Raw genomic sequence first — 27,048 nt, 5'->3', positions numbered from 1 at the left:
AATGCTGAGCACAGACTAAATCTCTCTTTTTTCTTTTTTTTTTTTCCTTTGGTTTGCAGTTTGAACTTGGGAGAAAACTTGAAGTGTCTGTATACGGCAGAGGAAATGGGACAATGAGTGTAAGCTGTAAATCAGAAATTCAGAGTCCAACTGTTTTTTGAAAACAGAGTGAGAAATTACTTGCCATGGCTTCATCCTTTGTGTTCCTACCTCCAAATTTCTAAAATTCAAGGCCTATAGACTGCCCTGATGGGCAGTCAATTTTTCCTGTTTTTAACTGTGTGAAGTCCATGAAATGCCAATGCTGATAGATGCGGCTGGAGTCTGAAAGACACCTTTGTGGTTGGGAATGGAGAGTTATCTCAAAGGTCTCACACCATTTGTGATTTGCACATGGGACCTCTCCTGCTTATACCCACGATAGTCCTCTGCGACTAGTCTGTGCCTCTGGGAGACTGGTGTTTCTCTCCACACTCCCATGTCCCATCAACATTTGCTGAAGTGCTGGATGAGTAAATCCCTTGTCATTTAAATGATATTTTTAGTGGTTTGTTGTTTGTGTGTTCATCTTAGATATTGAAAGTGTACTGGTCTTCTGATCTGAAGAACAACACATGTAATGATTTGATTTTGACGGTGGAAATGGAAGGGAGCATTAAGTACTCTGGTGAGTGAAAAAGTAAGTGGTTGGGTGACACCTTTGGCCAGCTGCTAGTGATACTTAATGGCTTTCCAGCCTTGGAAAGTGGGAATAAATGAATGAAACAAGGAAAGAAAGGCCTCTGAACTCTGCCTAGCTATTGTTTCATTCAGCTTATTAATATTTTTAAATAGTTTAATAACTATCTGAGTGACTGTAGGTGCAGTGAGTACCAAACAGATACAAAGGTACTATTAGTAACTCTTCTTTTTACTGGGAGGAGAGTAAGGTACACTCCCTTCACAGTGTGCCTGGCTGCCATGAGGGGAAAGCCCAGTTCAGTTCCCTGGCTAATAAGGGACCTACCATGTGGCCTCAAAAATTCTTTGGGGCAGATCTGTCATAGGTTTTTCATATGAGCAAGACTCTGTTTTCCATCCCCGAAGTGTGTATTCATCATCCTCTCTGCCTATGCCTGCATTTTTTTCTGTTTGAATAGCTAACTTTTGGAAGCAGGGATTGTCCTTTACATATTTATGCATAGCCTAAACCCCATTCTTAGCTAGATCTGTTGGTTACTCTTACTATAATTATCCCCAAAATTTTAACTCTGAATGACTTAGAAATACTGAGATATTGTACAGCAAACTTTTATAAAACACATAGAAATGACATGACTGCCCACTGGTATTTATTATTAGACAAAAAGGAGCCAAATTACCAGGTCCTCAGTCAAATTTTTGCATGGCTGATCACGTCTGTCACCTCCAGAGCCTGTGTACTCTGACGAAAATGAAGATTATGAGGACTTGATTGCTACAGAAAGGAGCGCATTTGAGCCACTGGCTGAAATAGAGTGGTTTGATATCCACAGCAGAAGGAAAAGGGATGCAATCTCTCCCAATAAAGCAGAATCTCTGCAGTACAAAGTCTGTGTCAGGTAGGTCTGCAAGATCAGCTCTTCATTAGAAAATGCATTCATTTTTGTTTGTAATTCTTCTTGGTCACCCTCTTCATATCCGCAAGCTCAGCATCCAACCTGGTGATCTTCTGTAAGTACGCATACATGGTGAGTGTGCATCTTCTCTCCCATGGCAGGACAAAAGGTTTCCGCACAATGTATTTGATTTAGACAGTTTACATAGACCTCAAATGTCCATTGCAGATTCTGCTCCATCAGGCTCAGGGGAGACTCTAAAGCACCTAGCTGGTTAATAATTTGAAAGAGGTCTTTTATTAAATAAAGTAGATACATTTGGAATACAGAAAGAACACATTTACAGAGTTTCATTGCTTTGTGGAGAGATGCTGTTACTTCTTTCATGGTCACATTCTGACCTCATCAAAAAGAAAGTATGTCTACTACTATTTGGGGGAGGAGAAGAGGCAGAAGGGATATCCTGTTGTGGCAATCAAGAAGTAGGCAAGGGCAGAGCTAGTGAGAAAGAAATCCTCCTGTGCAGAATAACACTGAAACATCTGCTTTTGCCCCCTTTCACAGTCTGGCAAGGGCCGCAGAAGCACAAAGTGGTGGCTGTCCTGAGTTCCCCTTCTAGAAAGGTGCAGGGTGGCAGAAGCAGGTTTTGCTCCCCAGCAGAATTTAGCTTTTCCACTGACTTTTGACAAAGCCTTGGAGGCAGAGGATTTTATCCCTTCTCCCAGACAGCAGCATGAACAATGGCAGGGGAGGACTGGAGTTACCCTGATTCCCAGGTTTCACTTTCCCTAAACAGGTATTCAGTGAATTGTGTGCTGGCTGAAGCATCATTTTCCCCATTAATTGCTATGTAATGTATCAACTGATAAATGTAATTTATCAACTATCAGATCCACTGTTCTGCAGGACATTGCTGAGTGTTAGGGTGAGGCTTAAACAATAATGTGAAGCTCCCTTTGTTGTAGTTAGGACACAGGAGAAAAACTGAAGGCATTGACTACATCACCATACTTCTTTCCTGCACCGTGGTACATCCTTTATGGGGAAAGGAGGGTGCCAAAATAAGTGTCTGAAGTACCGCTAAGTGTATGTAGAATATCTTATGGCAAGGCACCCTATGTGAGTGCAGAAAAACTTCATTTTCCAGCAATGACACAACTGCATGATTTTTGAGAAGGTGGACGTAGAAAAGATTGGAAGTCCAATATACATACCTAATGGAGAGTTAGAGTGATAAGGATTTTTGCCTTGGACAGCAAAGGTGATGTAAATATGACTTTGTCCATGAAGAATTTGGATAAGCTCATTTCCTATCTCCACTCTCTAGGTGAGAGAGAGCAGACACTTTGTCAGTTCTGTTTACCTTCCCCTTCTTCAACAGTGCTTTTATGGTGGGATGAACTGTACTTTGAAGGTGATTGTTTCTGCCCATCAGCTATAGAGAAAGTCTAGATGACAAGCTCAGGCAAGACACCTGGGTGTTGGATGACCATTTGACTAGTTCAGAGGACTAATTTTGCCTCATGACTCTTAATGAGGTAGGCAGCTCATTTTCAAATTAAAATCCACTTAGGAAAGTTAAATGGAGCAGAAAGTTTTGTTTCACCATTAGCAAGCCTGAAGAGCCAAACTCTTCAAAGCAAGCTGGCTGTTCAGTGCAGATGTTCACTGCTGATGGTCTCCCTTACAAAGGTCCACAGGTTCCAATGCACCAAAGATGTCCCTGGTTGATCTCTCTCTGCTGAGTGGCTTGGAGCCTGACACAAAGGATCTCGAACAGGTTAGAAACACACTTTTCTGTGCAATTTTTTACAGCCTTTTCTATAGAATATGTCTTTCAAAGTCTCTCCGAAGTCCACAGAATGAAAAAGGGAAAACAGATTTTGGATAGATATATTTTTATTATTCCTGTTCTGGTAAAATATTTGCTGAATATACATAAGAAATGAAAAGCTTGTGGTGAACAGAGTTCAGCCTTCTTAGTCCCTTGTTACAGAAATTAGGGCAAGGCTCAGCAGGGCACTTGACTATCCTTAACATATATTGCTGTCCCCACTGGCACTGTTGTCCTGCGATATGCCAGGACAGTGTATCCTGTGCTTGCAGGGGGGAAGGCAAGCACATCTTTTGGAGGCGGTTGCTGGCAGGGCACAGTGACAGGGAGACGAGGCACAGGACTCTGCAAAGGCAGCTACAGAGTTTTGGGTTCTGGAGCCTGCTGGGCTGGGGGAGGTTTGCCCAGTTTCATGCTTTCAGGGACTGTCTCCTTTAGGGAGGAAGAAAGAGGGCAGAATAAACCAAAGAGCTGAACAAAGCAAACCAGAATATAGAGGGTGGTAGCAAAGGTGTTCCTGTTATGCTAGGGTTTTGTTCTGATATTTTTGTTTGTTTGTTTTCCTGCAGTTGGTGATGTCTTCAGACCAGTACCTTCAGCACTATGAGTACAAGGAAGGAAAGGTTTTACTCTACTTTGGTGAGGTAAGCAAACCCAATGATTTTCCAATCTCTGCTATTTCAGATAGCATATATAGACTCCTTTTTAAACCTAATCATTGTTTTTCACACTCCATTAACTTCCTGTGATTTTTGTTATATATTATCATTGAACAGGTCAGTTGAAAGAGGGCGGAAGAGGGGAAGAAGGGAAATATGCAACTTCATCCTCCATCTTTCTGTGTTCCAGGAGATGTAGTCCATGTTTGAGATCTGGGCTTTGGCCCAAAAAAAAAGATAAATCCTCTCTAGCCAGAAGAGATGGTTTTTGTCCAAGATTAACAAAGCATTAACTGGTGGTCCTGTAAATTCCACACGGACACTTTGCATGCGAAGTTCAGTATTTCTGGATGGAGATCCATATGGTGACAAACAAATGTAAACATCAAACCCCCTAGCTTCTGTGTATATTTCCCCATATTTTGAATAATTACTTCGCCCTACACCCACTTGAGTTGCTTCACCTCCACAGCCAAAGCAGAGGGGTCCCTGTAGAAAGCACACACAGGGCAATGATTTTTTTAAATATAAGACAATAGACAAATGAAGAAATGTAAATGTTATTGCTGCTATAACTGTCCTAGATAATTTCTGTATTTAACATAAGTCAAAAGCTGTCCCTGACCTTAGCATTTACTAAGGAAAGTGTATATACTGGTGGCCACTGGTACAGGACAGGTTGTGAACAAATATTACACCCATTACTCCTGTGCAAGGTGGCTTTAGGCAAAAGCTGAAAAGGAAACCCCAAACTAATGATGATGTGAGTCCAGATCAGACAGTTTCAGGCAGAGAAGACCTGCACACATCTCGCAAAACTACCTTTACCAGACTTAGCTCATCCACAAAATCTCCCAATAAAATCATGGAAGGAAATGCCTTCTTCAAGTTGAGGCTACAGCTATCAGGATTAACTCACCTATGCCATCAGAAACAAGCATTCAACAGCTAGTACAGGCACAAATGAATAAGGAACTGACTGGGCAGAAAGACTTAGTTTACTCATCATAACTATTGTTCCTTTTTCCTCCAGCTCACAAGCGGACCAGAGCCAGACTGTGTATCATTTGGGGCAAAGCAAATCAATCCCATGGGCTTGGTTCAGCCAGCAAATGCCATCCTTTATGATTTTTACAACCCTGGTAAGAGCACAGAAAAATGATACATAGCTGATTGAAAGAGAGACCCTCAAGAACAAACTCCAGTCTACAGAAAGGTAGTTTTGATGTAGTGTGTGAAACCACCTGATTTTGTCGAGTGTTAAAATAACCTTCCTCGAATACTGTCTTCTTAAGATCACCTAGAGATCCTCTCAGGAAGGGTCTGTTATTGCAAACGGACTGAAAATACAAACTTTTACACTCATGAATTTTTAAATCAGGTTTCCTGAGTTCCTGTTTCTCATGGTGCTTTTGAGCATGTTCCACTCAATATTTTTTCGGTCAGGCTGTCTTTCTATGAATCTAAGATTGGCAACCTTAGATGTTTGGCTTATGTACTGCACTTGCTGGGGGAACCAGTCTCGTTCCCCACTCAAAGAAGGCTAAATGCAAATCATCCCCATTTGCCAGAGTTATGTAAACAATATTTGAAAATTAAGCCAAATCTCTATTTTGCCTGAAGCTGAGGGATCCAAGATGGTTTATACTAGGTTTAAACCACTAACTATTGGCGATCCTATCTTCTCCTTCTGAAACAGTGCAGTGCTCACCGTAGCTCTACGGTCTAAAGATGGTTTTAAAATGGATGCTTTTCAGAGGAAACAAAAAAAAAAAAAGGGAAGAGTACCACTTCAAAAAAAACACCGCCACCACCTAAAAAAAAAACAAAACAAACAAACCAAAAAAAACCCAAAACTGAACAAACAAAAGAAAAAACCCTCCCATGAAAAAAAAACAGAAGCAACAACCCAGGTTGTTGCCCAGCTGAAAGGCAAGGTGATCACTGTACTCTAGGTGCCCAGGCTATAGGTCTTTGTGGACTGCTGATGTGCATTTAACCCCTTAGTGCTCTGATTTCTCTGGACCAGGGAAAAGTTGGCTGTAAATGTTGTTTTTACTGTATAGGGTTTTCCTCCTGAGCTCACTGAGACAAGCCATTTTGTTCCTTCTCCACAGACAGAAAGTGCAGCGTATTCTACAGTGCTCCCAAGCACAGTGCCATGCTTTCAAAAGTGTGCCACGCCAGTGTTTGCCAGTGCGCAGAAGGTAAGGAATGACTAAATAGGCCAGTCTAAAAGAAGATAGCTAATTCTACAAACCATTAACATGAGAATTTTTAAGCCCAGAAAGGACCATTGCAGTTATCCTAATGCATAATACAGGTCACAAAGCATCCTATAGTATGTTTGGTGACAAATTGAAAAAAAATTTTTTAAGGTATCCAGGATTGATTTGATAGTTGAATGCAACGTATATATGCATGTGCATGCATATGTAAAAACCCTCCACCACACCTCTAAGAAAGTTGTTCTGCCATTTTATTTTATTCTCTGTTATAATGTTGAGCGAATGAGCATGTATAAACTATATCTAAATATCCGTGCCTGCAGAGACAGATGTATCATTTATTTTCTTCACTCTAGGTCCCTGCCCAAGACAAAGATCAACTTTCAGTAAAGCTGTAACACAAACCACACGCTTTAGTTTTGTCTGCTACCATCCTATTGCAGATTATGGTAAGGAATGGAAGATAACCGTCCATTTCATTTAAACATAGTTTTTTTTAATAAGGATGAATTTGTAGTTTTATATGCCCAGATGTCTCCTGAAATAAGTAGGGTTTCTGTATCTGGCCTACAGGCTGAGGACATGAAATGAAGCCATGTGCTCTTGCAGTCATCAGGCGCATGAAAGCAAAAAGTAAAGGCCTCAGAAAGATGCAGTGGGATGCTGGGGGAAGGAAGCAGGGACAACATTACATTACATGGTTTAGAAAAGACCTGTGGTGTGAGCACCGCCATCCCCTACATCCCTAATGTTACAGGTTGGAGATAAAGAGTAGGCTTTGCATGGCATGCCATAGCTCAGCTCCTTCTGCGGAGCTAAATGAATATTTTCTCCTTTATTAATTTGCCTTTGTGACCTCTGCTTTGGATGGAAAGTTGGAAGAGCTACTGAAGGAAAACTGGTTCAGCAGCTTTGGTAAGTTAGGTGTTAACAGAAGGCCAGGAAAAAAAAGGAAAGACCTGATCATATAGGAGGTTGTTTTAAAAAAATACACAAATGGAATACAAATCTAGAGGTTGTTGATTAATACCTGACTTTCTAAAAGCATATTAGGTATACAGGATTACTGTCCTATTGTCTTTTTCATAGCCCCATGATTTGCAAATAGATGGTACACCAGCCTCTGTATAGACATTTGGTAAAAGCATACTTGTTTTTCAGCTTTTGGATGCAATTTCATGTGTCCATCTGGCCTCACATAGTTGTTGTCTGTTGCAGTGTATGAGGTGGAGCTCCTCAATAGTACACAGAAGAATGTTTTTGATTACTATGAGACCAAAATCCACAGAATCCTTAAAGTCAGTAAGTATCAAAATGTTTGGCTCCTTTCATTCACCTGTAGGAAAACTAGGTTGATTAAAGGTTAGCCAGTATGAGCCATGCAGATGCCTTCTCTTGCTGTAGAAAGTAGGGTCAGATATACTTCTACGCTAGGTTTGCAAGAAGACTGATTTCTTGCAAGGCTCATTTGGTGCAGCTACCTCGCTGTTCAGTTCAGCTCAGGCAGGGGTAGGTTGCTTTGGTTCACATTGTGCAGCAATCCCAGAGCACATGAGCTTCAGTCCTTTCAGATGAAACTAAACCAGAAGACACATTCCAACAGCATTCAGTCCATGGCTCCAAACTGGAGCTAGTCTAAGATAAACCCTCCAAAAATACACAGTGTGGATATTAGGTCTTCTGCATCAACTGTTTCACTGTATAGACTGCTGTTATTGAGCCACATTTTTTTCTACTGTAGACATATCCACTGACCTCTGTTTTGATACTAGATGAAGACTTGAAGTGCTTGTTTATTAATTATTAAGCACTTGCAACCCTTGCAGAACAGGCTAAGAGCTGTCCACAATGACTTGCCTGAAGTCAGTGAACACAGGGAAACTTCTAGAACTTGGATTTAATAATTGTGATAACAACAAAGAGGGCTTTCTCTCTATTTCTTTAGGTGCAGTGTAAAGATTTGCACTGCTCTCAGAAAATTTCCTTTTGCAGGCCTGCCATCCCAGCTGTCCCCATGTGAACTTTACTTTATCAGCAGCATCAGTGAACACTGAGATTCTTCAAAGCAATTTCTGGAGAGGCTATCAGATGACATCTCAGATTTCAACCACTGTGGTACCATGTGGTTGTCAGTTTTGAGTTTGGCAGCCAGAGATTGCCTTTAAAAAGCAACTTCAAAGATTTCAAAATCTTCCCTGTCTCGAACAGAATAATTATCTCACTCCTTTGATCTTTGCCCAGGGGACTGGCAACGTCACCCAGTACTTCATGGCACACAACTTGTGATCTGTGCCCAATGTCCAGTTCCTGTCGGAAAATCAGGTTCACAGTTTGTGAGTCCAGAGACAGCATCGGTCATACCCAGGGCTTTCCATATGCAGGGGAATGTTAATGTGTGATTAAAACACCAGCTATGGGAAATTACAGTACCACGATGGAAAGTTTCATTAATCCCTCCAGAAAACCTACAGGATCTAAAAGGATTTTGAGCTCTGGGCCCCAGTGCATTTGTACTCACAACTCGCAGGCAAGCACTGGGAAGATTTTGTTTCTTGGCAGCTGAGAGAAGCATCCTTTGAATCTGAAGTCGAGGGGGAGGGATGATTTCACCCATTCCCACCTCCTTCTTATTGATCCCTTCAAAATCCTCTTTGGTTTGTGCTGCATGATGCAGCTTATGAGCATCAGTAGGCTTTCAGCAGGCTTGGGAAAGGCTGGAAAGAGGCATGAAGCCATGATGATGAAGAAAATGCAAGGCGTTGCATCCAAATCAGCTCATGACTGAACTAGAGTTGTTATCTTTTGTATTTTCTGTGGCTGTTTTGAGTGAGGTTGGTCTCTGTTGCCATCACCAAGGGTAGGTGAGAATTAGTAGGGAGAATTCTCATTCTCTGGACCCCTGGCATCATTTCAGTATCAAACCTTGCAAATAAAGAGTTGGTTCAGAAGACAGATGGAAACACTTACTTGTGTTTTGGAGTCAGCAAAAGAGAATTTTGCAGATGTGCACACCTCAGATTACTTTTGCTTATTAATAGAATTAGTGCATGAGTTTTGGATGGCTAACATTTATGCTGTCCTATGAGTCCTTTAGGGGAACAGTATGACCCATGCAAAATAGCACAGAATCCTTCACCCTCCACCCCCATTATAGATTCTAAAACTTCAAGTAATTGTTTCCCTTAAATTCTGCTTGGATACTTTAGAATATTATATTTTAAATTTAATTTTTTTTAATTGGAGATTTAGAATTGGAAATTACATAATAACCTGTTAAAGTAATAACTCAAATGCTTATGACCCCCAGAGTCTGGACTGTATTAGGCCATTTGTGAAGCATATGAACCAAGAAATACCATGGTAATTTAAGCACAATGAACCTGAAGCATAACATTATTATTTTATCAAGTAGTTCTGATCCATCTTTGCATTCCTTGAACAAAATGAAAATTCAGTACACCATATAGCATAGGAACAATAGAAAGGTCTTGGGTTATATGAGAAAACCTACAGTACTGTATTATTCTTTGGAAAAATGCAGATGTAAACCAGTATACAATACTGAAGACTGACTTTTCTCTGGCCTGTAAGTACCATATGTAAAATTAATGCAAGTTTTAACTAGGAAATAGATAAGGGTCTTAGTACTAGGTTTCACAGATTAGCACTCTACGTCAAGTTCTCTGAAATCTTATTAGTGTTAAAATATTCTACTTCAGGTTTTTATTCTACTCTTAGGATTTTATTTTGAATACTAGAGCAGAAGCTGCACAAGCTTCTGTTAACTGATAGGAAAAATGTGGTGTCTTACCTGCAATATTTAATCTGATTTAACGTTGAATTTGTCACGACAGTTTTGCATGACATTTCAAATTATAATTAGAACGAGAGTAAGAAATTAAAATATTGCTGTTATTTGCTTTTTTTTTTCCAAAGTGACTTTGAAAACTGTTGTTCTAGCCAAACGACACACTATCATCATGACCTGTGGTTAGTCTGATGAATAAGCATCTTTCCAGCTCTCATGCCATTGCAGTACCCGAGTACCTTTCTCTTCTGCCTTGGATGCCCACTTCTGTAATGGGCAGTGCAGCTCTTGAATGAATAATCTTCTGGGCCAGAATCCAGACCAGAATCTTCTAAGTTATTTTAATGTGGACATCACCAAGCACATGTCCTAAATATCAGCTTCAGAGGGAATAGCATAAAGGCTAAATAAGTGATGTTCAGATCAGGTGCATAAGGAGAGTGAGTTTTTGATACTGCCTGCTGCATTGTTGAGCCTCAAGCTATTTGAATTTAGTTTGCTAGCTTTTAAGACCACTATGAGCCTGAGCAATCTGAAATACAAGATAACATGTTTTCTTTTTCCTTTGGCTTTTCCTTCGGTTTTTCCTTCAATCTCTAAGATTTAAACAAACTCCTTAAGGCTTGAAAGGTCTCTATAACAAAACAGGTCCTTCAGTAATTACTGAGGAGGCCAAGACAACCAGCTAAGACAGAAATGGCTTACTTCTTTTTGTTAGGTAATGTCAAAGGAAATATCCTACCACTGCATGGCTATTTATTCCCATGTCAAGCCATAACCCTCAAGTGAAATATTACCTTGGCTTAGCATTGGAGAAAATGATCACAAGGGGTTGTGTCCTGTGGGCTACGGTTCTACTCTTTATTAGAAAAGTTCATGGAGTTTTCTCTTCTCATGCCACAGCTACTGATGAAAGCATCCAAGTGGGTGCCCACCGGCAGTTCCTAACACGCTCGTCGTGCAAGTTAAACATGGCCATTGGCAAACGGTACCTCCTCATGGGGAAAGACGGGCAAACGGTTGATTGCAACAACAAGTAAGTGCAATGGTTTCTGAGCAGCAGCAGCTGCTATTGTGGACCTTGAATCCAGAGGATGCTCAAACTATTAGAATACCTCCAGAAAGCAAAGGGAGGGCCAAATTTCCTAGGGACTGATTCTGTTGGCTTTACTAAAATGCAAAGAGTACCGCTCCATAGGCAAAAGGCAAGCTGTGGGGAACAGCTGAGCCACTCAAATCTATCAGCTCATCTACCTGGGCAGAGCCTGGTTCCCACACTTCTCAGAATCAAAACCTGGCCCTTAGTCCACTGGGTTAAAAACTCACAGCTATAAAACGAAAATGGGAAACACTGCATGGTTCCATCTACTGCAGATGCCTTACCCAGCTCCTGTGTTTGCAAAAGAAATGGGTGGGACTGTGTCTAACAGCAGCTCTCAAGGCTTCTGTTATATCACACATGCAAATAGCTCATTCTTCTCATTTCTCATTGTCACACTTTAATGAAAAAAGGGAATTTATCTGAGGAGCAATTTAGTCTGACTCTAAGTATTCAGTGAGGAAGCTATCTTAAATGTTTAATTTCCTTGTGCTTACCTGGAGAAAGGTAGTGCCTTTGAAAGCTTCTAGGAGGGAGACCACCTCCATCAAATTGTAAGCGCTGCTTCCTAAAACCTTAGAAGGTCCCCTCTCTCCATCTCTATATGATGCCGGTGTGAGTGCTTAAGTCGGGGGCCTGCTTCAACAGATGCCTGCTAAAGACTGAGGTCTCCCAGCAGAGGTGTAACCTCTGAAGTCTTCTCCAGTCCAGTCGTAAAATGCCAGAAGCTACACGGGCTCTCACCACAGAAAATTAGGAAACATTTTGGGATACTCTGTTGAAACTAAACACCCCTTCACTGTGTCCCATTGGTGTTCACTGGGGATTTTTGTGCCAGTCCACAACATTCTAATAGAAACTTAGCCCAAGCTTACCTGATGACACCCAAAACACAAGTACAGCCAGATTTGTCCCAGCTTGGTACTGACTCTTCCTAAACTTTAGTCAAAGCTCAGTTAACCTGCTGGTGGAACTAGGTTTCAGGCAAGTTTCTTGGTTAGTGTAACTCCTCCTGATCTCAGAGATGCCTCAGTGGAGGGATGCAGCCCCACAGGGTTTACACTTTCCCATTGCTCCATGTCAGCAGTAGTGACTCACCTCCTTTCCCTGTCCCGCTTGCACTCAGGATGCAGTACTTCCTTGATGCACAAACCTGGGTAGAGAAAATTCCAGATGACAGCGAGTGCCGCACCACCCTGCACCGGCAACCCTGTGCTCGCCTGCAGGACTTCATGAACACGCCTGACAGCCTGTGCCTCTTCTGAAAAATCGCTCTGCTCTCCACATCCTATCTGTGTGACGGAGACTCAGCTCCTTCCTAAATTTTTCTTGCAAAACCTGTACATTACAGTGGCACCTGAAACATTGCAGAGCTGCTTCTGTCGTTACCTGTTTTGCTGAGTGGGGTATCTTGTAGATGTATGTGTGGTGGGGTAATATAACAAAAATTGCAGTTACTCTACTAGTTATTGTGTTTATTGTCCCTGCCACTGGTGAAGAGAGAGCAGGAATTTCTCTCTCCCTGATCCATTATACAACAGTGCCATTATCCTGCAGAGGATCAAATGAAAAATCATTGTGCTTGCAGAGGTGATTAATTCCTGCAGTTATTGTCACTGGATATTAAAGAGGCCAAGAAATTTGCATGGGTCAGAAAGAAGAATGCGCATTCATGGCCTTATCGAGTACAGCCTGTGTTACACTGCTACTGAAAGAAAAGAGTTATTAACACTCATGCTTCAGCACATCAGTTAATTTCTGATTTTAATTGTGAGTCCTCATGTAAGGGAACGAATGACCCAACTTACACCACAGCAGGATTCCCATACGCACTTCTGAAACTGGACCTGGCCCAGCATCAGGAATGGGCAGCTGGACTGGATGTGTCCTGTGCCTGACCCAGGAGTCCTGCACAGGCTAGTTAGTGCTGGTAGCTCACTGAGGGCACAGAATTGCTTTTTAATTGCACTCTGTAGTCACACATCTTTCGAGCTTTGTTTTTTTTAGAGTTTAATTAATTTGCATTACTTTAAAAAAAAAAAACAAACCAAACCAAACCTGATGCAATCTGTGGTTGCATTTTTCTAAAGCATTGCTGCTTCTCTGGATATGCAAACAGCTCTGTAGTGGAGATGCAGTATTTGTCAGGGAAAGGTAGGGGGGTTGCCGTCACAGTTATAAAAGCTTCCACAAATGGCAAACTAAGTTGACGATGAAAAATAACACCAAAACTCAAACCCTCTCTTTTTTTAGGATAAGAAAAAGTCTGTAGAAAATGTTTTGATAACACTGATAAGTAGATGACTTGCAAATACAGGTTTTCCTTCTTCAGTTTGCCAGCAAAATGCTATTTGGCAGTCATGTCTGAAGCAGAGAAGAGCTGCAATGAAAAGCTGTGTTTGCTGAACAGGTCACCATCCTCAGCTGTTCATACACTGTCGTCGTGCCAGCAGTTACTGAGCGCAAAATTTGCAACCTGGACTGCTTGTGTTACATTGCAGTACAAATAAGAAGAGTCTGTATCAATAATATGATAATCAGTAGGTCCATGCTGATCTGGGTAATCTGGCATCAAAAGACCCTACTGGATAGGAGGGGCAGCAGTGAGCCTTGTCTGGAGGAGACACTACACGGCGACAGCAGCACCTACCAGAACAGCTACTCCACAAGAGCCTTCAGATTCATAGCACAGAGCCCACCACTGTGTACCAGCACTGTAAACTGCCCAGCTATTTTTTAACATTTTAAATTCAAGTATAATGATGGCTGAACTCAGATATCTCCAATGATGTGCCTCTCTCAGCTGCCAGGCATTGCATGGTTAGAGGGTGGGGAAGGTTCATTTCATGAAAACCTGTACCACCGCTTCATGACATCTGCAAGGGAAGATAAGAAACCTCCTGAAGGGGAAAGACAGACACTTCAATTAACATAGGACGATTTGTTTTCCTCAAGGTTTGCCCCAGTGTATTGGGTTTGTGTGGCAAGGTTTTGGTAGTGGCGGGGGCTACAGGGGTGGCTTCTGTGAGAAGATGCCAGAAGCTTCCCCCATGTCCGATAGAGCCAATGCCAGCCAGCTCCAAAGACGGACCCACCACTGGCCAAGGCTGAGCCCATCAGTGACAGTGGTAGCGCCTCTGTGGTAACATATTTAAGAAGGGGGGAAAAATGCTGGGCAACAGCAGCTGAAGAGAGGAATATGTGAAAGGAACAACTCTGCAGGCACCAAGGTCGGTGAAGAAGGAGGGGGAGGAGGTGCTCCAGGCGCTGGAGCAGAGATTCCCCTGCAGCCCATGGTGAAGACCACGGTGAGGTAGGCTGTCCCCCTGCAGCCCATGGAGGTCCACAGTGGAACAGATATCCACCTGCAGCCTGTGGAGGACCCCATGCCAGAGCAGGTGGATGCCCAAAGGAGGCTGTGACCCCATGAGAAGCCCGCGCTGGAGCAAGCTCCTGGCAGGATCTGTGGACCTGTGGAGAGAGGAGTCCACACTGGAGCAGGTTTGCTGGCAGGACTTGTGACCCCGCAGGGGACCCATGCTGGAGCAGTCTGTTCCTGAAGGACTGCACCCATGAAAGGGACCCACGCTGGAGCAGTTCATGAAGAACTGTAGCCCGTGGGAAGGATCCACGTTGGAGAAGTTCATGGAAGACTGTCTCCTGTGGGAGGGACCCAATGCTGGAGCAGGGGAAGAGTGTGAGGAGTCCTCCCCCTGAGGAGGAAGGAGCAGCAGAGACAACATGTGATGAACTGACCACAACCCCCATTCTCTGTCCCACTGCATCACTCAGGGGGAGGAGGTAGAGAAAACCGGGAGTGAAGTTGAGCTCCGGAAGAAGGGGGGGGGGGAGGGAAATGTTTTAAGATTTGGGTTTACTTCTCATTATCCTACTCTGACTTCTGATTGGTAATAAATTAAATTAATTTCCCCAAGTTGAGTCTGTTTTGCCCGTGACAGTAACTGGTGAGTGAACTCCCTGTCCTTATCACAATCCACAAGACTTTCATCATATTTTTTCTTCCCTTGTCCAGTTGAGGAGGGGGGCATGATAGAGCAGCTTGGTGGGCACTTGTCATCCAGCCAAGGTCAACACACCACACCCAGCTTTCAGATTTAGGAAATGTGACTGTAATGCATGGGCATACATTCTCTTCCTTTTATTACAAAGTTTATAGAAATGTCAGTGATAAGGCAAAATCCAGCTGAGGTCAGTAAGGAAAGTGCTCATATAATATAAAGAATAGGCTGTTCTACTGGCATACCAATTATCCAGTAATTTCTGTTAATAGTTACAAAAAAATACCTCTAAGGTTATGGGCCAAATCCTTCTTTCCACTGCACAGGACTTGAGTTAAATACCAGTATCTGACCCTTTGCTGTGTGGAGTACATCAAGAGCTCAGAGGTTCTTTCTTAGCAGACAAATCATCAAATAATTGCTACACTCAAGACTCTGTAAAATGTGGTAAAAACATCATTAAATTTTCACATTAGGTCTAACACACATTTTACATATCTTATTGCATTGTACATGTTTTCTTCCATTTCACTTGGACACGAGCCTAAGCTGAAACTGCTTAGTGCCTGAACTTTGCAAATGCAGTTTCCTGATGTGGGAGCTATGTGTGGTTATTAAACTATTTTTACCCTTATTTTTGGTACAGATGACCAAAGCTTGCCTCTACTTTAATTCTGGTAATCTGGAACGCCTGGCTTCCTGGGAAACCCTTTAAATATCTCTGCCCAAGGAGCTAGTGTAGAACAGTCTCTATCCCCCTCTATTTTTCTGCCCAAAACTCTCAAGCATATTTATAGGGAGAGGGAAGACAATGGTGGAATTATTCTCTGCTGCCAAGGTTGTTAACGTTTGCAGGTAGCGCAGCTGAAGACCTGCTGGAGACTCAGCCAGCACCATGGAGGCCTGCTTGAGGGCTTTAGAAGCATTCATTTCTCCCTCTGCTGCCACAATCTGCAAAGTAAGAGAAATGGAAACCACATTGCGACACTGCCCATAGTGGGGAAAATCTACTTTTACAATGAGAAGAAAACAAACAGGCACTTGGATGCCTCCGACAAGGGGAGCTTGGAGGTAGACATTGCTGCGGGTCTCACCTTAGCTCTTGCTTCTCGAGCAGCCTCTGCTTCAGCTGCCATTGCCCTCTGCATGGCCACCGGAATCCTGACATCTTTGATCTCCACTCGGGCCACTTTGATTCCCCACTGCTCTGTGGCGCTGTCGAGGATAGCCTTAGGGACAAACACACAACCCACCACGGCGTGCACAGTGATGGCAGAGAGAAAACCACGCGATGTACCCTGCCGCTTGGACAGAAGGAAAGGCAGCGTGTAAACTTGCACAACGGAAAGATGAAGCCCTCCAGGGACACTAATATCCAACATGGTGTGCATATGATGGGTACCGCAACCTTTGCTGATCAACACTGGTATCTGAGACAGGGTGTCTCCTGTGTGGCTTCTCTACTGTCTCCTAAACTATGATCCCCATCCTTTCTTTAGGTGGGAACTTATCAAACTAACTTCTCACTTTTATGAAGTAATACTACTGCAACTTCCTAAAACGGCACGATGCTGTAAAAGCACGTAAAAGCACATAAAAGCAGACTACAAGACTACAAAGAATGACACAGCACAGCCCTGCAGCACTGGCATGCTCTTCTGTGCTCAGGCTCCCGGGTGCTGCTGCAACCCACATCACCACCGTGCCCCCGCTCTGCCCATGGCTGCTGTCCTGGCTGGGGAGGGGTACGCTCTCTCTTTTATTTGACTATACCTCTTCTCTGACTGAAAACAGTAAATCAGGTTTTGACTTTCTTCTCTGCTCCCTCCTTGGCTGCCAAATTAAAAAAAAAAAAAAACAAACAAAAACAGATGGCAATTTAAAGCATAAAACAACTCAGTTCTGTACTCTTAGTTGTTACAACAGGAGATACAAGCCCTGTCTTGAATAAACCTCAGTCAAGAGTCTGCTCAAGATAGAACTTCCCACAAGCACAGACTTCTTTCTCACCACTTGCAGCAGCCTCTGTACAAAGACTAAACTGATTTATTCAACTCAATGGATAATTTCAGAATCTTCATTGCTTTTTGATAGGAAATAACTCTTCTACAAGAACCCGGGGAAATACCTTTAGAATAACTCTTTCTGACTCTAAGCAATGAGAAGTATAATTGAAAAAACATAAAGGAAATTTTGCTATCATTATTGAAGAAAGAAAGAGATATTTTATTCTAATTTGCTACTCCCCAGAACAAATCTCCATGCTTGTTAGTGAATTTTGCAAGCCAGATTTACCTGGATACTGTGTGCAATCTCCTCACGACCTGCCAGGAGCTGAGCCAAGCTCTGTGTACCCAGAACATTTCTCAGGGTTGTCTGTGCCAAGAGGAAGATAGCCGAATGGACATCAGTGACATTAGCGACGGCGCTGACAGCACTGTGGATCTTGTAGTACACCACCCCATCAACCTGGGTAGTAACAGCATCTTTTGTGAGAACCTGCATTGGAGAAATGTGCAGAATTAGAGAAGGATCCAATAACACACCCCTTGCCAAGGAAGGCAAATTTTTTTTCCCCTTAGTAAGGAAAAGGCCCTGATAATTCAAGGAAACTAAGAATTTCTTTCGGTTTCTTTGTTATTCCGCTGAGAAATAACTTCAAGGAAGTTATCCTGCATCAGCAATAGTTTAAACCAAGGAAAAATGTTGTACATAGCCTTTAGGCAACAGTTTCAACAGTAAGTGAATCTCATAACCTGTATGATTTTCTTCTGCAATACTAAATGATGGTTATCCTCTTCCATTACTGGCTTTATACGTTGCATCCAGATTTGAAGATCTGTGTTACTTCCCCTAAATAATGTATTTGTAAGAAACACCAGGAAATTAAAGCAAAATTGAAATGCAAAGTATAAGAAATTGTGAGAAGAAACTCTGAAAAATATTTAAGTATTCATAGAGGAGTTGTGTCATCTTTTGCCAGAGCAGCCCCCTGTGCCTCAGCAGGCAGTTGGCCTCACCAAAGCACTGATGATGTTCCACTGTCTCTTCCCTCCTCGGCATCTTTTGCCTGCAAGTAAGTGCTTCACAGAAGCCCTGCCAACAGCTGCAGAAGCCTTGCCAAAAACTGCTAAGCCTTGTACAGCCCAAGTACTGCAACCATCTTACTTATAGCCTTCCGTTTTGGGGGAGCCATTTTTCATTCCACCACATGCACCCTTGCAACCTGCACTCTGAGAAAAGGCTCTTTGTGATTATGGAAAGATAATGGTCCAAGAAACAGCTCCTGGGGAACACAGTGGGCAATTCCAGGGGTCAAAGGGGTCCTGGGGCCATCCTGCCCCCCTCTCCTCTTCTCTCAGCGTAAGGAAGGAGACAGCAGCACCAACTCCACCAGCAGAAGCATTGTGCCATGGTGGGGCTGGGGCCACATGGAACCAAAACTTTCCCAGGACAGGAATTGCTCAGCAACTGATTCTTCAGACTAAATTCTTCAGTCAATGTTTGTCAACACAATGCCTAAAGATAGGCCTCTCTGTTCCTGCTTGGATCTGGGTTTTGTGGATGATTGTCTGCTAATTCCTTTGATTTAAGGAGATCTGTTATTTCCCTTTTAAGAAACATGTAGGGTGTGCATACCTTTGAGCAGTGACTACAACATTACTAAAGGCTTTTTTGAGCTGCATGTCAGATCCAATTTTATTAGGACATTCTATTCTGGATATCTTACACTAGTCTATTGCTTCATTTCCACGTGTGGAATAACAGTGCAATTGGGAAATTGTCTCCTCACTTGTCCTCTCTGACTTCCATTTGCAATTCTACCCCACCTCCCTTCTCTTTTATCTCACTCTTCTGAATGTCAGCAAGAGGAGTTTGCTTGGCCTGCAACGATGCAGGTTTTCATAAGTAGAAGAAATTTTGTAAGCAGTTTGGAAGTCAGAAGGTACAGCAAATAAGCTAAATTCTATACGGTAGCTTACAACCGCAAGACTGTAAAACACCCACATTATTTTTGATCGTGCCACAAATCAGCTCTATGTTTTATTTCTATTTTAGATGGCTGCTAGAGTATAGTTACCTCTTGTGGAGGAATGTTACAAGTAACAGTTCTAAGATCAACCTTGACAAATGTATCTGTACATGGAAGTATGAGGATCAAACCTGAAAAATAAAAATAATTAGATGAAAGACCTGTTTCTGAAAGCTAAGTCTAGAGCCAGGTATCCTGTACAAAGCAAACAGATGGAAACATCCACAGGGTGGGGAACGAGCCCACCTTATTACTACAGCTGTCCTTTCTGCTATAGGAGGTGGCAACACTGAGGTTTTGCATTTTCAAATAACAGAGGAAAATGCAGATATCTGCAAATAACGTGAATTTATTGGAGCTTAGTGGCCTAGGGCTCTGGACTGGAAATGGGCAGACTGCAGTTCTGGTCTCAAATCTGCCATGAGACTTTTGACAAAAACTCCTTCCGTGCCTTTGTTTAGTTTCCCCTCTTTAGATCAAAGCCATTTATGGTACAGTATATGTGTCCCCAGGAAATACATCTCCCAGGTCCAGATTCCTGCAACGCCTGTAAGCCCCCACATTAGGAAGGTTGTCCTAAGATGTGACCCATCCTGCGAAGGAGTCCTCACTCTCCTTTTGTTAGAGAGGACTTGACATAACTGTTTTTCTAATCTCAGCACCTTGCTTAGGTGCCCAGAGCCACACAGAAGAGCACTACATGTGCCCTAGATGCTCTTTGGACCACATGGCTATTATTCAAGAGGGAAGACAGTATCTGGAAATGACTTTTTCCTTTTGTTTCAGCTTCCCGTTTGCCCAGTTTCATTGTACAGAGGTGGCAACTGCACCAATGCAAATACCTCCTGTTGTTGGGTTTGGTTTGTATTTGTGGTTTGTAACCTGATCCTAGGTGACTGTAACAAACTCTGTATAGATGCAGAGCGTCCCTGCCTTGACACATGTACAATCTTCAGAGCAGAAGACAGCTAAAGAGCTGGCAGCAATGAGCAGTGTTGGAAGTGAGGTACAGGGATAGTGGCCACGGTCACCCAAAAAAGTCTGCAGCAGAGCTGAAGACTGCGTTTAAACCTCCCCAGTCCCCCACCAGTGTCTGCAGCATGAACTCAACCTTCCCATTGCCCAACCCACTCAACAGCAAAGCCATGCCTGGTAACAAGGTCCTCAGCCTTCAGTGTTGTGCTGTGACAGAGGGTTAGCTTTTTCTCCTCTTCAGAAAAACAAACAGCCCGCAGGTAAAAGAACTGCAGCAGAGAGGACCATCTCATCCCCCCCTATGCTATGAAGAGGGATTTCATGGACCTCTGCAATTCTCTATGTGGTTAGAGTGCATCATAGTAAAATAAAAACAGTGCATCTTAACAGAATAAAACTGCATGCATTCACCTGGTCCCTTTGCCTTCTTAGACAGTATACGTCCCAGCCGAAATACAACAGCACGTTCATATTCTCTGATAACCTAGGAAAATATTTTAAATTTAGAATTTTACAACTAACTCTATTCCTGCTCTCTGGACTGCTTTTTTTAATCTTTGGCATCTGTATTAAATGTGAAGAAAACTACCAATAATATCGGAACTAAAAAAGCTGCAAGTCACTATGCATTTTATGCCTTCTCCTCACCTCATCCTTTGCTGGAAAAACCTCAGACTCCGGCCCTGCAAATATTTTACAAAGCAGATCAAATATGAAAGAGTTGCCACTGATCCAATGAGGCTACACACAATTCTCTCACTATCAGTGCTACACTCAGAGGAGCTGTGGGCAAAGTATGTCTCACCTCAGATCATCTACCTAACTACTTTGGTTAGTGTATTAGGACTATGCAAGGGCTGGTGTACAGGGCAATTGCTCTGGTAACTCACCCCTAAAATTTACTTTATATTAATCATATTATGCTTATGTCTTGAAGGGACTGTGGGTTTAGGTTGTATAGTCCTTCAATGCAGGGTCTTGCTCCATTTTTTGTCAGTACCCATGTTAATCACCGTTGCCAGCAGCATCAAATATCAGTTCTTCAGAAAAGTTTGTATATTTATTCTCCTAGTGTTGTTGTAAAGCAGGGAAGTTTAACTGATAATGAAAGTTGAGATGGGAAGAAATTAAATGAGTAAGTTGTAGTGATACAGAAAGTCAGTGGAAGAACATGAATCTCTTGGTCCCAGGCCACATCTTTGCTACAAGCCCTTACGATTTCCAAAAAGTGAATGTAAAGTGCCTTCTTTTAACAAAATCAATAAATCAATAAACATAAGTAACAACAATGATCATAGAGCATTCTTTATGATGTGCTCCAAATCCCACCAGCTTACCTTGATACATGCCCAGATGGAAATAGGAAAAGTAATAAACACCAGGAGGAAAGAAAGGGAAACCAGGATCCAGCCACAGACACCAATTCCTTCCCGCCTGTCAGCTATAAAAAAAAAAAAAGGAAGAAAAGCAGCGAATGCAAATTTTGAAAGGAGTTCTCTGAGGGATGTAGATCTAGCCCAGTGCAATCATGAGGGACTGCAAAGTCCACAGAGACTCGTTCCCTCTTACCTCCTTCCCATCGGTCACTGAAAGCTGTAAAACACCTAACCAAACATCCATGTCCCTTTTGCCCCAAGGGTTAAAAGGTTCGGAAAGTACACTTTGCAACAGGAGAGAAAGAGGAAAAATTAAAAACATTGCCAAAGCTGGGGGCTGTAAAGGAGAAATAAATCATTGGGTGGAGTATCCATGGATATGAATCTCTGCCAGCAAGCCACAGCTGGGGCAAAAGATTTGGCTTGTGTGAAACAGGTAATAAGGAAAATGAGGGGAACTCCTACGGTCCTCAGATTAAGGTTTTGAGGAATACTGATGGACTCATTCATCCACTGGACCACAAGTCTCAAAATCAGGGCTTGTCAAAATGCACACCCATGCATTTTGAGCAGTTCTCTCACTGCGTTCAGCTCTTCTCATCCCAAAATTTCATTATAATGAAATCAAAATATATCAAAATAATTTCATTATTTTGCTGCCTGAAGGGAAGGCAGTGGTGAGTTATTGTTCAAGTACTAAAAGTTTGGCAGGCTTTTTGTAAGGGAAAAGTGATCAAGGAGCTGTTGCCCTTTGAAGAGCAGCTGGAGCTGCTGAAATCCTCACAGAAGAGGCACAGAAGAGAGCGAGGAGTGAAACGGGCCAGTCCTGCCACCAGGACAGAGTGCTGCAAGGTCAACTGAATTTTGTTAAATGCAGAAGTGCCTTGGATCAGGAGAGTCATGAGAAAAGCAGAAGCATCAGGGATGCAGGCTGGGTTAGCCCTAAGGGCTGCCCGGCTGCCACGTTTGGGCCAGAAGAGGATTTTTGCAGGCATGAGCATCAGCAGACGGGAAGCTGAACGCCACAGCCTGTGTTTCCCAATGCAAGGGGAAGAGGCAGGAGAGAAGGACGAAGGCTCAGAGGCCTTCGCAGAGAACCTCGCCCACGCTGATGCAAAGATGCAGCATGTTTTGGATATGTTACCTCAAAGGTACAGGGTAGCACTGGGAATTTCTGTCGTCAAATAAAATTCATATGCAGATAGAAACTGATAAATAGAAAACAATTCATTTTGTATATTGTGAGAAAAAACTTGTCACCACAGTGAAACACCATGAGGCTACCTGATCTGTGAGGCACAAGCGAACAGACCAGTGGAGCAGGACTGACAGGTTTGTCAGAAAACCCCAGCAACCCCGAAGGAGGAGACCCAACACAGCCCTCCTGCAGCTCGCTCTTCTCTCGGGTGCATAGCTGCACTACACACACTGCTAATGAAGCCAGGTTAACTGCAAAGCTGAATGTTACAACCCAGCCCCTTGCTGCTTGCATTTTTTCCCTTCCTACTTCTGAGGTCCCTGCTTCAGATTTAATCACTCACACATAAATACATTTATGTCCAAGAGGGACAAATTTCAGGCCTCCCTTTGACTATTTGCCCTGAGAGCTGGGCACAAAGTTGCTGCACTGGGAGCCTGGCTTTCCTCCTGACCCTTTCCAACAAACAGTAATTTGAAATCCCTAGTTGTTTAATTAGGTATCATCAGCCATGCTGCAATCAGTGGTAGGAAAGATCTGAGGAGCTCCCCTGAGTAAATTACCATGCAAAACTTAAGGCCATGTGTTTGAAGACAGGACTTTTAAGACTTAATGTGAAAAACTTTTAACAGTTTCACTGCTGCTTGTTTGCCACAGTGTTCTTCACATTACACTAGTGGTGTGTCAGGCTACAACAGGTACATAAAGTACCAGCAGTCAAGCATCTTTTAATCAGTGGAGAGAGATCAAGGAAACTTGTGGAATGGGCATCATTCATAATTCTTTATCTGAAGCTTGGGGAAATTAATCACGAAGGGATGTTTTGTTCAGCAGAACTCAACGTTCTCCTCTCTATTTCACCTAAATTATTAGCTAATGGAAAAATATCTGAAGATCTCTAGTGCCAAATTTGGTCATGAAGAACATTTTCAAAAGCAATTTTGGATTGTAATATCACCTGCCATCATCCACCTGAGACCACTGTGAAGATACCTGGTAGGAATGACACAATCCACAGACTGGGGGGAGTGGCTGGGAACAAATGCCCATGCCCTGCAGATTGATATTCAAGCAGCTGAGAAGAGGTAGGTCAAGATATCACTTATCACCACTATGGACAAGAAGCACACATCCAAAACTTGACAAAGTACAAGTGAATCCTTCTCCATGAGAACTGTCCTAGAGATCCTGTTGCCAATGTAGGTTCCAATGAGAAAAGCAGGATATGACATATGCCTTTTTAATAGTGAATCCAGACCTAGATCTCAAAAAAACACCACAAATGTTCTCAGATTACCCCAAAGTTTCAAACCATTTAACCACAAGACAAATGGAAGACTCTAGAAAAACACAACAGTGAAGAATAAGGATCAGTCACAACCCAACATATCAGTGACTTGGTTTTGCCGTGCCTGTATATGGGTGACAATAGTCATAACCACCAAAAATGTCACTTGGGTCTACAGTCCAGAGCAAACCAAGACCTGCAATGCACTGCAAAATGTGAGAGCTCATCAATCAGCAGTTGTGGAAAAGCTCCAGGACACTTGCAAGACTCACTTCGTTCTTTCTTGATACACTCATTTGTGGTTGGACTCAATGATCTTAAAGGTCTTTTCCAACCTAAATGATTCCATGATTCTATGATCATGAACACACTTGATACACAAAACCATGATGTGGGTGTCAAGCTTGAAAAGCAAATGAAAAGCTCATGTCCAAGTTTTCTTGTGAAGAATACAGAGAATGGTGGGCAAAAATCTCCCAAGTCTCCTACAGCAACAGAGATGGAGTAGCCTCAGCCTTTTGTAACCACTATGTACCCTCCTGCTTTCTACAAGCACCCAAATCAATCCTGCTGAGACTCAGGCTTGTCCCACTGTACTATACATACTAACGGCCAGACACAATCGTGAAAACAGCACACATTCCCAGTAACAACTTTGGTTTGGCAGCAGCTTCCTTGCTTGAAGAGAGGACCAGGTGCTCATCACACAAGCCCAAACACATCAAGTGCCCTTTTGGGGCTGAATGATTCTTCTGCCTTCCCTAGCTAACTCATATTTTTCCCTTTCCACCCCATCCCTACATACAGAAGCGTATCAATAGCTGAATCAGCCATTTTAGCCCCTGGGGTCACTTTGCCGAAAGGTAGATGCTGACGCATGCTGGCAGGGCAGTATGAGGTAATTTGCTCTGTCACTCACAGTGGCAGATTCTGAATTTTCATCTCCAGCCTATGTGGGAGACATGATGAATGCTTGGATTCAAATGTACTTTTTTTGTTTGGTTAGTTTTGCTCCTTTTTATTATTATTGAGAAAAACACACGCACAAACACAAAAAGCGAGGCTTACCAATTAGATGCTCTGTGCTGTTTTTCTTGGGCGTCTCTCTCTGGGGATCCATCCCATTCAAGGCAAGCTCTGATACCCTCACATATGAGACTGCAGCATACCTTGAAACAGCACAGCACTCATGCAAAGTGCTGAAGAGAGAGGCAGGGTGAGAGAAGGAGAAATCCCCACTTGTACGAGAGCCCTCTGGGAGTGAGTTACTCTGGTGAGTTACCCTGGTGAGGAGGGGATGTTTACAAAAACAAAGTCTGTGGATCAGGGCTGTCTCTGATGTAACTCCATGGTCTTCTGTGGCCGTCTTCTGGCTGGGGATGCACTTGGCCCCGCTGGTTTTACACCCCACAAAATCCAAGCTGGAAATTATTTCTGTGAATCAGTAATATCTGTCACCAGAGAGAAAAAACAAGAACAAGACAAGACAGAAAGAGAAGACAAAGAGAAAACAAATCCTATGAGGAGCAGCCGAGGGAGCTGGGGTTGTTTAGCCTGGAGAAGCAGAGGCTGAGGGGAGACCTTATTGCTCTCTACAACTACCTGAAAGGAGGTTGTAGCCAGGTGGGGGTCAGTCTCTTCTCCCTAGTAACAAGTGATAGGACGAGAGGAAACGGCCTCAAGTTGTGCCAGGGGAGGTTTAGGTTGGATATTAGGAAAAATTTCTTCACCGAAAGGTTTGTCAAGCATTGGAAGAGGCTGCCCAGGGAAGTGGTTGAGTATCCTGGAGGTATTTAAAAGACGGGTAGGTGTGGTGCTTAGGGACATGGTTTAGTTTAGTTTAGACTTGGCAGTGCTAGGTTTACGGTTGGACTTGATGATCTTAAGGGTCTTTTCCAACCTAAATGATTCTATAAAGCCAGAGGGTACAGACTGAGGATTGCTCCTCTGCTGTACACCTCTTAATTTTATGCTGCTCAGCTACTGTTCAGATCTCGAACACTAGAAACATAAATAATCCTCCAGGTGAGGTCCCCATGCTGTGTAGAGTAGCTCATCACACACTTCTTGATACTGTACCTTACGATAGGTTGAACCCTGTTGTGCTAGATAACCTAAAAACCACATTAGAAGCATTTCAGCGCCAAAGTCTTAAAATTTTCCCCAATAAGAATATTTTCCACAAAACTTTTTAATATTGACAATCAAACCAAGCATAGCATTTCAGACTAAGCCATTTCTGAAGGCTGCAGTAGCAGGGAGCAGCCTTCTCAAAGGACACAAATCTGTTGCACATTATTTGAGAAAAAATGAGATGTGGCTTTTCATATGCAATTTATGAGTTTGACATACAGCTGCATTAATTATATGGCTGTTTTCTGTGGGCACCCATCATCTAGAATAACTTTGAAGATCTGCCTCCAGCTTAATTTCATTTAAGTCTTCATCCCTGCCAGTAATCACATTGGCCCCAGATGGGTCATTCAAAGCTGATTGCTTCCCAGAGAATCCTTTCTCAGCTTCACAAAGAGGAAACTACACCATTGAATGGAGGTTTTAAATCACAGTAAAAACCATAAGCACAAACAGCTTGCAAAACTGGGGTTGACATGCTTATTGCAATACCCTCCCAAATATGTGACATCAATTTAAAGTCATTTGTAGCATTTTCCTAATTATTTGGCTTCTCATGCTGAGCTGTAAGATCAAACCTGTTCAGGACAGATGCCTACTTGTAGGGCAGCAAGGGTGAACATTTAAAGAAAAATGTACTTTAATTATTTCAGAAGCAAAACCACAACATGCAAGACTACCCCAACATCTTTTTTTTTATTTTAGAGCAACTCAGTTTTATTAAAACAACTTATTCCAAGCCATCTGAATGCTACAATCTACACAGCTGCTTACACCATCAGATAGATGAGCAAAACATATTAAAATATAACAGAAATAAT

At 42.7% G+C, this 27,048-nt stretch overlaps 2 protein-coding genes across 5 annotated transcripts in view; one reads left to right on the top strand and one right to left on the bottom strand.

The window, feature by feature from the left end:
* LOC104010873 (complement C4) overlaps window positions 1-13,680 on the top strand; it is a 58,878-nt gene extending 45,198 nt beyond the window's left edge. The window contains exons 32-42 of the mRNA XM_009463056.2: window positions 60-119; window positions 574-667; window positions 1,412-1,580; window positions 3,270-3,357; window positions 3,981-4,055; window positions 5,104-5,212; window positions 6,188-6,277; window positions 6,655-6,747; window positions 7,517-7,600; window positions 11,010-11,142; window positions 12,332-13,680. Coding sequence (XP_009461331.2) covers window positions 60-119; window positions 574-667; window positions 1,412-1,580; window positions 3,270-3,357; window positions 3,981-4,055; window positions 5,104-5,212; window positions 6,188-6,277; window positions 6,655-6,747; window positions 7,517-7,600; window positions 11,010-11,142; window positions 12,332-12,470 — 1,134 coding nt within the window. The 3' untranslated portion in view covers window positions 12,471-13,680. The remainder of the gene's footprint in view (window positions 1-59; window positions 120-573; window positions 668-1,411; window positions 1,581-3,269; window positions 3,358-3,980; window positions 4,056-5,103; window positions 5,213-6,187; window positions 6,278-6,654; window positions 6,748-7,516; window positions 7,601-11,009; window positions 11,143-12,331) is intronic.
* A 1,318-nt stretch (window positions 13,681-14,998) lies between these two features.
* STOML3 (stomatin like 3) lies at window positions 14,999-25,777 on the bottom strand. Of its 4 annotated transcripts, none has more exons than XM_087758212.1 (7): window positions 25,163-25,777; window positions 21,570-21,673; window positions 20,644-20,716; window positions 19,306-19,388; window positions 17,520-17,723; window positions 16,319-16,528; window positions 14,999-16,175 (listed from the first exon to the last, which is right to left on the bottom strand). In XM_087758212.1, the coding sequence occupies exons 1-7, from the start codon at window positions 25,212-25,214 to the stop codon at window positions 15,975-15,977; spliced, it is 927 nt and encodes a 308-aa protein (XP_087614338.1). In that variant the 5' UTR covers window positions 25,215-25,777; the 3' UTR covers window positions 14,999-15,974. The 4 variants fall into 4 exon arrangements, with proteins under 4 accessions (XP_087614338.1, XP_009461332.1, XP_087614339.1 ...); XM_009463057.2 differs by having other exon boundaries at window positions 16,319-16,453; XM_087758213.1 differs by lacking the exons at window positions 19,306-19,388; window positions 20,644-20,716.
* Between the last annotated feature and the right edge of the window lie 1,271 nt (window positions 25,778-27,048).

The sequence above is a fragment of the Nipponia nippon genome, unplaced genomic scaffold (assembly GCF_047370975.1).
Source record: "Nipponia nippon isolate SJK-2023a ecotype South Korea unplaced genomic scaffold, ASM4737097v1 scaffold_2, whole genome shotgun sequence".
NCBI lineage: Eukaryota > Metazoa > Chordata > Aves > Pelecaniformes > Threskiornithidae > Nipponia > Nipponia nippon.
The sequence above is the reverse complement of the archived record's forward strand: the minus strand, read 5'-3'. Positions and strand labels throughout refer to the sequence as shown.